The following is an 11,157-nucleotide window of genomic DNA, read 5'->3' on the forward strand; positions in this document are numbered from 1 at the left end:
AAACAACAATCATAAAAGTATTCAGATAGACCATTTAAGCTTTGAATAAAGCATTACCTTTTAAAAAATTGTTTTAATCATTTGTAATTCAACAAAATCAGCATGGGAAGGAGGTAAATAGTTTTGCAAGGCCTGTAAGTGGAAACATGTTGCATTTACATGTTAGTATTATATACAGAAACGTGTCACATAGGTATTTAAAAGATAACATTAAAGTATAATTGCATATATACAGTACATGCAGGCATACAGGCAGGTAGAGCCATTCAATGCCGACATCACTACTTTGATGTTATTAACCAAGAGGTGATTGGCCCAGTTTTGCTGGCTTGGGTGAGTTTAAATGGGCCACGGATCCTCCTCTTGCGAAGCCACAGCAACCCCTGTGACAGGGGCTGTGACAGCCAGGCTTCTGAGAGCTTACTGTTTTGTCAGTGAGAGCTGTACAGGTATGTCTTTCCCAGCTCTGCTGTTGGGATTAGGAATAAGAGGCCTAACTAAGCACATTCCAGGGCTGCTGAAATGAGTTGCTTGATTAAGAACAACAATAACACATTGGGAGGGCTAAAATAAAAAAAAAGGTCATTTGTAAGTCAAATCTAATAGAAATGTGCATAAGCATGCATATATACAGTACATGCATACTTCGCCAAGGAAAGTAAGTTTATACATGTTATAATTAGCTTCCTAGATTTTGTTACTATTCTGAGATGTATTGCTAATGCACTGCACTATTATTTATGAATAAAAGACATCTAATACTTTTGTATACCATTACCTGTAAGACTAAAGAGTAGTCTTAAGATAGAAGAAGAATACTGTTTGTTACCACCAAAGAAATTGATTCCATTTAGCTCTTTTCGTCCTGCACAATTTGATCCCTTGATGTCACCTATTTATACCCTTTTTATTTCATGCTACAGTTTGGTCCACATAACCTGTTATAAATACACATTATAAATACAGGTATTTTTCTAAATGCCAATATTTGAACTCAAATTCTAATTTGTATCTAAATTGAACAGTGGATGGCTTAAAGAGAAGCAATCCTGTAACTGATGACTTTTCCGTATTTTTCTTTCATAAATGTTATGCAGCGGGCGGGACCAGCTGTAACTCTTATAAAAAACAATTGGGGGTGCCTTAGAGAGTAAGTCTATAGTTTCCTCATTGTTAGCAGCCAAATGGAGCCACCCTAAAAAGACCCTGCCTCAAAAGCTGTTTTTAAAAACATTTTTGCCTTTTATACAGAAGCTTTAAAAGCTTAATTCACTAAAGAAATATATAATCATTGCAAAGTCAGGGAAACAGCTGAAATTGCAATTTCTTTACTTTGCAGATTAATACTGATGTTTCTGTATAACATCAGCATCAGTGTGAAAGGCCTGAAGTACATCAGTGAAAGCCCTGGACTTATTCCTCTGCTGTGGTCACTTCTGCAAGGTTCTTTTAATTGTACTGCTATCTGTATGCCAAGTTTAAATGTCATTGATTTCTCAAGCTTTATGTCCTTATCTGGATGTGGCACTTGTGATATTACAATGGGTCTTCTGGATCCTGTGTGCACAGAAGCGCAATCAGGCCGACTGCTACACAAGTCACACTGCCAGTCAGAATATTAAAACGATTGATTTCGATCTGATTGACGTCATAAGAAAGAGAAAGAGAAACGTCTTATCTCTTCCATTCATACTGTAGCACCAGGTCGGGCACCAGAACCAGTCATTTGTTGTCTTTGAGCTGCAACTACCGTGGCTGTTAGATAATGGTCATAGCTGAGACGATTAAATTACCATTAAAAAGAAAACCTATTTTCCCTTTAATCCGTAGACGCTGTTTTTGCCAAACACATTTGAAAAGGTAGCATTCCTTGAATACCACTATCTTCCTTACTCTAGGAGGCTGCAGTAAAAAACCCCAGGGAAATCATGGTGTGTGGAATAGTGTTTAGCTCTGCCACTACTGAAATCCTGGCTTCAGTTCCAGCCTGGAGAGTCTTCTGTGTGGAGTTTGGATGTTTTCTTCATACCAGGGAGAAACGTGTTTCCCTGTTTCCCTTTGAATCAGTAGATAAGATATAAGCGTTCAAAATACTTAAAGGTATTGACAGAGTCAACCTTGTGGTTTTCTACAGAAAGAACAGTGAACACACATCAGAGGGCACAGGTGGAGACTTTGTGGAAATGCATTTAAAACACAGAACAGGAGGCACACGAGTCTTTAGACAAAGGGCTGTGGATTCTGCAACCAGCTATCCATGTTGCTGAAGCCGATACCCTGGCTTCTTTCAGGAACAGCAGGATGGGACTCTTGGATCAATTAACTACTAACTACTTAATGGCCCCAAGGAGCTGAATGGCTTCTTCTCGTTTGTAACCTTTCCTATGTTGTTTTATGTTCGTGTGGGTTTTTACTTCTAATGGAAAATAATAACTAATTAGCTTTATCCAGCATAGCCTTGCTTACAATTATTAAACTTTTTTTAACATGAAGTCATACTGATGTTTTTCTACAGTAAATATTTCATATTAGCCTCTACAGCAAATTAGAGCAGTTAACATACATCCAAAAGTATGAAACGGTGAATGCATTGTATGGTGTCTTGAATAAAAGCAGAGCTAGTGACTGCAGTTTTTTTGCATTGTCAGAAGTCTTTCATAACACTATGCTAGTATTATCTACATTAGGGTGTGGTTCAATCCTAATTAGTACTCTGCAGACACCACTTACATCATTATAATTCACAGAAACCTAAAAATTTACAACCTACAAACCTACTCCAACATGGGGAGAACATACAATACAAACTCCACTCAGATAGCACCCAGACTCCAGAATTGGACCCAGTGCCCCAGGACTGTGAGACAGCATTGTTAACCGCTGCACCTGGAATGTCCCATTTTGTTAAATTATATATTATATAATTTATATATATAAAAACAATAAACATAGGTGTGAATACAAGTTGGTGTGAAGAAATATAGTCATGAGTATATATTTGGAAACAATTCTGTTAATTTTGAACTACGAATAACAAAATAATTCCAACATAAGGAATGTGTGCTCACATGAAAAGCAGGAAAACTGGAACAAATTCCACAAGGCTTAAAGATGATGAAAAGGCATGTGATCAAAATGTCAGATTTTGCACAGCAGGCTGGTGTAGCCTTATTTCTTACTATAACCTTGCTTTTTTTTTCAGTCACAGGACACTCACAAAGCTTGAGTACGTAGGTAAAGGTTGCACTTTGAGTGCAAATGTGACAGTCAGAGGCTATCTTCACATAGAGCTGCTGGTGCAGTGCTGTATGTGTCCTGTGTGCAAGTGTGCTAAGCTTTGAGAGAAAGGAAAATAATTGTCCCAGATTGTATCCTTGTCAAGACTACCATCCAGCAGGTTTTATATAGAAGTTTCTCTTCTATAATAATAATGAAAAAGTCTTCAAATCAGTATCCATGTGTTTTTATAGTTTATACATCTCTGAATGTTAAGATGTGTGGATCTTTTCGAAATGAAACTGACATTACACTTAACTTTTTAATTTAAAAAGGAAGCTTTTAATTCCTGGTAGACCCATCCAGCTCCTTTGGTAGTCGGTTTGCTAGATGAAAATCACATTTATGGAATAGAATGAGGCTAGATTATGGTTTGATGTGCAAAGATGGTGATAAGCTCCTTTTTTCCACATTCTGCCCTGAACAAATAAAAAAAAATCATTCAAAATAACAAGGCATTTAATCCGTGATTGACAAAACCACTTACTAGAATACATTCATTTACATGCATCATTATTTCTCTGCAGGGAGTGAGATTCAGAGCCACTGTAGTAATCGTTTGTACCTGTGTAAGTCAGAACATGGAGATGGAGATATTCAGTTAATTGCAGGTCTCAAAGCTGTTCAGAGCACAAGCTGGGGCCATCACTGTTTTTTCAGAGGCAATTAGCTGGATTCGTCACACTGGGTTTTCACAGCATGCTCTCAGAACGAGTCTTAATCAAAGTAACCAGAATCACCTACCTTTAGTGCCTAGCTAGACCGCTTAGTTAGAAAATTGGTGAATAACCTGAACATGAATGAGCATATAAGAATAGATAAGTATATGAGCATATAAGCATATTTTGTTTTACTTCACACTCAGAGCACAGCTCAAAAAAGATTAAAGCCTGACTCTGCCAAAGACATTGATGTTGTGAAAAAGATTTATCAGAAGCGATTCTCGGCTTTGAATTCGGTCTGCTTCCAATCTGGCTGCTGGAGTGGTAGTTGTACGCCTTGGGTGGGTTAAGGAACGCTGGCAGTACGGAAAACTCTGTGCTTATCGCCACACAGTAAGCACATTACATAGGTAAGATGTTTAAAGCTGATGTAATGCAATTACCGGGGCCCTGCAGAAGGACCGTGTAGATGGGCTGCCGAGAGAGCAGCAGCGGCGACAGAGATAAGGGGCAGCTCTGGCAGCTGTTCTGGCTTTATTAGGCTGGGGCTGAGCAGCAGTGACATCAAGCATTATCGCAGCTCTCCACCCTGTGACGCCAGCAGAGAGAGCCCAGGCCTTCTGAGCCACTGCATAAGCGCAAGTGACATGTGCCACGAGAATGTGACTGAGACCAGCTGTTGGCAGGGTGAGAGGTTTAGGCATAGTGTGAGCGAGAGCATATGGCACAAAGGGGACGGGTAATCTCGCAGGATTAGAAGGGTGAGTAGGACTAGCGGGGTGTTCTGCTCCAGGCCTGGGTTTCATTTTCTCTGCTCAGGCCAAGAGTTGGGTTTTAAGTGACGCATGCAGCCTACTCAAATAACAAAATACCAATAAAATACAAGTGACAAGACATCCAGATTTTACACTTCATTGCATTTTTATCAAAATAATCTTAACCATGAATGTTATACCATTTATAAAGTTAGGTATGGTTAGAAAATTTGGTTTGGAGGCAGCAGTGAATTGATGGATATAAAAGAGAGACTGATGTCAATTTCAAGAAACATCTTGGATGCATTCCAATTCCCTTATAACGTACAGAGATATGAATTGTGAAATGGTATCCTAGATAGTCTATGCCAGAGCAAACTTCCTTTGTATTTCAGTTTTGTTTAAAATACTGCAAAGCTTACAATTGTTGTATGTAACTGTGGATTAGTAAGTTGAACTGGTGAATTATTCACCAGAGAAACTTCACGAGTGGGGAAGTCTCCTTGCTGAACCACAGCCTTCTGCCATCAGCGTGCAGGGTCATAAGGGAGCCCTCAGGACGAAGCAGCGGTGATAGATCCCTGATCCATTCATCACTTGTTTTCACACAATCAACCAACGTTCTGCCTCGCAGCCGGGGGGGATATCCAGTGCTGTCAGGTCTCGGCTGAAAGCCTCATGCTCCAGTGTGCACTGTGTGAAAGCCTTCACCGTGTCTGGAAACACTGGTCCTCTTCCTCGGGGCGGGGGCTGTGCTCCTGGAGGATGGAACTCCAGTGAGAGCGTAAGAAAGGTTACAAACGAGAGCTGGTCCTTCAGCCCATTCAGTTTAGTAGTTAGTGGCTAATTGGCCCAATGATCTCAACCAATGATCTCTTTTTGAGGATAGCTGGGCGACTGGTTTCATACTCCCACAACCCAAAGTCAGCTGTGATAACTTAGAATTACCCTCAGAAAACAAAGTAAAATGAGGTTGAAATATAATGAAAATGTTCTCATTTTACTTATGGGAGGGAAACTAAAGACCAAGAGAAAATATGGGATTATGTTTCTTTTCACCTGTAAAATACACTGCTTGGAAACATCATAGTTATTACCACTAATAATTACTGATAAAATTGCATATGGCCAATGCAGATGCGAATTTTGTAATAAAACCTTGTTTTGTAAAGTGTTATTATTTTAAATGTACATTTAAGGAGTTTGATTTATATGTAAGTATGCAATAATAGAAAAAAAAACTTTTTATGTTAAATTGGTCAAGTATCAAGTAGCAGCAGAAATCTCCTTTAGCTGTGCCTCATGTTAAAATTGGTAGAATTCTGTTTGTGCCTCCTGTTATAAAGCTGCTCTGCTGTTCTGGTACAATACAAATTTGGTTTGACATTATTTTCACAGAACCTTCACTGAAAATAGGTTTATGTTCAATGAGAGACTTAGGCAGCCTCAGTCCCTGCTAAGACACGTAATAAAAGCAATCACTATCTTTAAAGACTTTTTCTGTTTATCTTGGTTAAGGCAAATTGAAATACCTGACCATGATGGGATCTTGAGCTTTTAGAAATCGAGTTCATTCATCCTTTCCTTTTACACGCCTTTCGAAAGCAAGTTTCATTTCGTAGGGGAAATTCTACATTTTCACTCTTGAAAGAGAAGCACAAACCAGACTATCATTCCTCTTTGGGTAGAATTAAACAATTTGTCTTTCGTACTTTTAAATATTTAAATATTTTACTGGGATCTGTCGGTGCCCTCGGGTCCTGCTGTGTGCTCACGTCCTCTGACTCCAGGACGTGACAGCTAGGTGACAGAACTCGGGTTCTGTGTCGCACTAGAGAGTCTGCGCACCAGAGGAGAAGAAGATCCTTTCTCTTACTTAAGAGTAACACGCTAAAAGTAAATCCAAGCTGGTTCCCTCTCAGTACTTAGGAACACTGTGCCTCCTTGAATGTCAACACCAGCTGCACTCTCAGGACTCAAGACTGTAATCTCCCAGGCATGTGGCTTGCTCAGGTCACGTGCTGCTTTAGTGAGGTGTGCTCGGGCAAATCCTCCTTCAGATCTTTCCTTAAAGCTTGTGTTTTGCTGGGTGTCGTTGTCAGATCCTGACTTGGGCGTCTGCCTCCACACCCTGCGCCTGCTGCAATCCATTGTCCTGGACGAGGGGCTGCTGCCCACAGTGGCCTCGGAGCTCCACAAGACACTGCCCCTGACGCGCATCAGAGAGCTGGCGGCCAGCCCCCACCCGACCCTGCGCAAGGTCGCCAGCGAGATGCTGGAGGACCTGGGGGCGTCAGTCTCCCAGTGGTGAAGAGCAGTTTGTGGGGGTGAGCTCCTGAAAGAAGTGGTCTCCAGCACATGTTGGTGGACCGCTTGAGTTGAGTATGCTCTACCACGTCTAACAACAAAAGCGACCAGGTTTTAAAAGTCATGGTAACTCCACCCCTTGCATGGAGGCATTGGCACTCTGTATCTTGAATGAGGTAACTCGCTAGAACATCTTAAGCACCACTTGCTGTGACGACCCCTGGAATTTCAAAAAAGTAAACTAGTGAGAGTTAAATCCAAAGAAGAAATGGAGACAAAACAGCTGGAGCACATAATTACAGGCACCCCTGTATTGTGTGAAAACAAGGTTTTGATCCAGTTCCAAGAGAAATAAAATAATCTCACAATCTCAGCAAGTGGTGGCTTTTTTTTGTTGTTAGATATGGTAGAGAATCAAGCAGTCCAGTGTCACTTTAGCAAATCTACCTTTACATTATATTTTCTCTCTGATATCTAAAGGAATTAGAAGAGATCTAATAAAAACATATACTTGTGTGTATGTGAAAAACATCTGAGATGATTATGAGTCACTTACATACTGACTTGTGGTTTGGACAGGTGCTGCCAAAGATGTGTGATTATCATTTCAAGATTTATGCAACAAAACGGATGTGCAGTTTAAATGTTTTCATTGCATGAACCACAGCAAAATAGCCTTAGATGTCTTAGATAGATGTCTTGGGCTCTGAATGTTTTGAGTCAGCCTTGTACTGTAAGTGCTGTGCTATTTTCTGTTCAAGTGTTACCGGAGAAATAAGACATGCTCAAATGACAAAACATGAGAAGAAGAGGTCATGACATTTGTTTGAGCATAATGTATAGAGCTTGGTACAATGTGATGCTAAAACAAATGTCATGACCAACTATTCTCACATGATATCATTTGCACATGTCTCTGTAAAATGTTATGCATGCTAATATAACATCCAGGGTAGCAGTGATGAAGAGATTATGCTGTCTTTATGCAACAGCATTCAGATAAAATATTTACCATAAAAGCCAAGTGTCTCAGGTGTAGTGAAGCAGGTGTGGCCAGATGGCCACTCCCATAGCTTCGCCCATAGCTTTACCAAGCCCATACCCTGTTGAAGAGTGGGGAGTGTGATGACAGAGGAGGCAACACTACCCAATAAAGTCCTGACAACAACCTCTTAATGAATCTTTTTTTTTACCATAAGGTTTCTCTGGAGGTGACGTTGGTGCCTGCACTGTATTCTCTTGGGGAACAAGAAGATTCCTGCTTATAAAGTTTTTTTTTCTTTCCGGAGATAACAGCAAGTTCTGGAAAATGTAGTGTTCTTCACAGGTCACATCAGAGTCAACATACCTTTGCCAAAGAACTGCTTGTGCATTACAAACTTTATCTGTAGACGGCAGCATATCTTTGTTCTTCTGTGGAACATTTGACAATTACCATTGATGCCTTTTTTAAAGGATTTTTTATCTTTATTTTGAGCAAAACTTTTTGTTAATGTACATCCATGTGTTTCACTGAATGTTTAACATCTATTATATATCTATTTCACCTGGTCATTTCTGTGTGACATAGTGGAGTGAAGGGGTTAAAAAGCTGTATGTATGCTGAAAGTAAAGAGGTCTCTTGACCTTCCATGCCATTTTCCATGCTGTGCATTAATTTTTAAATGTCAAAGGCGATGGCATGTGCCTTTTGTAACCACATTCGTAACATGTGATTGCAAAATAAACCTGATGGACCTTTGTGACACAGAAAAATGTGAAAGAAATGACTTCCTTTCAGCACTTTTTGTTGCCCATATAAGGCAAGAATGAGTGTTTATTAAGGGTTGTCATTGTAGGGGAGAAAAAGAGGGTTTAGTTCAGAAGAGACAGGCTGGTCTAGTCAAAGTGTTTAAAGATGAAGTCTTTGGCTCACTAGTCATTGACTCACTTGGCACTAGAGTGATTTATCACACATCACAGCTTTTGTTCCTCTATCCTCTATTGTATTACAATGGGTTTTTTATGAATCTGCGTTGATGGTGACTTTTTAGTCCCTTTTCTCTTCTTTCCCAGTGTTGTTAGCTGAGTCTGAGCATCTTATTCATTAGACCTTATTTTATATAAAATTGTAATGGATTTTTTGTTATTAAGTAAAAAAATGTAAAAAGAATCACTTTTGTACAACTCTTGTGCACCTGGGTTTAAAAAGCAGTTTGTCTCATTTTCCACAGTTGTTTTGGCAATGGACACTGTTCAGCTGCTCATTAATATAATACATTGTCTTTGGATGTATTATCCATAAATGCTAGACAAAATAATATATTTGCCACTGTTCTGGCATTGTTGTGTATGTAAAAATAACACAAGTTATATGATTCACTAGATTAAAACATGCCCTCATTGTAGACGAGTATGAGTCAGAAACTTTAAACAGAATAGGAATCAGCCATAATGTTACAGATACAGCCTCATTTGACAGATCCTTTGTAAAGTGTCTCTGGAGTTCTCGTTTGAATTGTACTGTTTAATAATATTTAACACAAGCTACTTTACATAATATTATACTTGTATTCAGTAGAGATGGTTAAAAGCACTGCATAGGTTTACCATTTTCATGGTAGGCACTTAGCAAAAGTTAACAAAATAAACTGTAAATAATTGTAAATCTTGAAAAATATTGGGTTTAACAATATTGAAACTTTATAAAATTTTGTCTTGATCCTGTTGTCTGTAAATCTTAAAATGTGAGAAACATTAGAGGATATACAGGACTGATGAGCAAAAAGTTTGATATGGTCTGCTGACTGTCCCACAGTGCATGTTTAGGATTTTCCAGTTCCCAGTCTTAGTTTCTGAAGAAGAACTCTATGAAATAAAGGCCTGCAGGTCATTTTTACTTGCTGTTTAATAATGGCTGAACTTTGTAAAACCTTGATTATGCTAGAATAGTGATTTCACAATGCTAACAAAGTTCATTTTGTTCCAGTGCTTAGGTCTGTTATGTCAAACTAACTCCTAACCCATAGATAACACCATTTGTGTTCTACAAGCACTAAACCAAAGCATGTGCTCATTTTCCTTGGAAGTCATGTGCCCCTTCCTCTAGAACATCCCTCAGACATGCTGGCATGACTTTCAGAGAATTCTGCATTCTGTGAACCACAGTGTAGTTAAAGTGGGTCCCTTGATGTTTAAAGTCACAAACTAGTGAAACAGCAGTACCTTGACAATTGTTTCATTGCATGTACACAGCAACTTATGTATGTAGAGTGACCTATAAACTGGTATCTTTAGGGGGGCAAGCAGCAATGTTGCTGCTGTTGTAATTGTTTAGGTTATTGTTTGTTTCTGATTTATTTTCTTCCCATATTTTCAGTTTTCTGTGAAATAAAAATCCCTGGACATGAAGTTCAAAGCTGAGTGAAAATGACACCAATAGGTCAAGTAGTTTGGTCTCTATATTGGATTTTTGATAAAGTTGTGGAATTTACAAAAACTCCTCTGAAAAGCAACATTGTAGAAGTGTGAAACTTGCAAAGCTGTATTATGCCATGCCCTTACTAAAATTGTTGACAAGTTGTGCTGCCACCATCTAGCATTGGTCAAAAAACATTTGACCAACCAAATGAAGCCAAATTCAGTACACATAATTTAGGTCAAGAATTAAAATAATTTAGGCCTGTCAGTCATGTCAAACCTTAAAAAACATAGCCTCCATGAGTCACATTTGTGTTGTGGGTGTTTTTCAAATTCTGTATTACACTTTGGTGAAGTGTGACACACTTATGAAATGTCATGTAGTCCCAGAGCTCGTGTGGATCTGCGGTCAAGGAGGAAATTAAGCTGAAGGGTGTTGATCCTCTATGCAAGGATTCTGGTGTTTCTTATGATCGCGTTCTTTGAAAAGTTCAGATCCAGAGGTTGCTGCTTGATGTTACCTCATGTCCAAGATTTAGACAGGATAAGGACAGATGGGTTGGACACATGGTTTATTGGTGAGTGAACATGTTCCCTAAAAGTGCTTGGCTAGGAGGAGTGTAATCTGGCTTTCCTGGTGTAGGACAGGTTCAGGGGGTTTCTACATGAAAAGGAAGCTGGCCGTCGTGATCCATTTTGTTTCATTCAGAACAGCCCATTAGTTTTTTATGCCCACCCAATTTTGGAATCTCCAGTTG

The 11,157-nt window shown here is 39.3% G+C and overlaps 1 protein-coding gene across 1 annotated transcript in view; it reads left to right on the forward strand.

The window, feature by feature from the left end:
* Positions 1–8,265, forward strand: part of hsf2bp (heat shock transcription factor 2 binding protein) — a 28,764-nt gene extending 20,499 nt beyond the window's left edge. Inside the window, exons 7-9 of the mRNA XM_088914757.1 lie at positions 1,340–1,443; positions 6,796–7,020; positions 8,200–8,265. Coding sequence (XP_088770883.1) covers positions 1,340–1,443; positions 6,796–7,004 — 313 coding nt within the window. The 3' untranslated portion in view covers positions 7,005–7,020; positions 8,200–8,265. The remainder of the gene's footprint in view (positions 1–1,339; positions 1,444–6,795; positions 7,021–8,199) is intronic.
* Positions 8,266–11,157: the final 2,892 nt, after the last annotated feature.

This window comes from Atractosteus spatula, chromosome 4 (genome assembly GCF_055471065.1).
Source record: "Atractosteus spatula isolate fAtrSpa1 chromosome 4, fAtrSpa1.hap1, whole genome shotgun sequence".
NCBI classification, from domain to species: Eukaryota; Metazoa; Chordata; class Actinopteri; order Semionotiformes; family Lepisosteidae; genus Atractosteus; species Atractosteus spatula.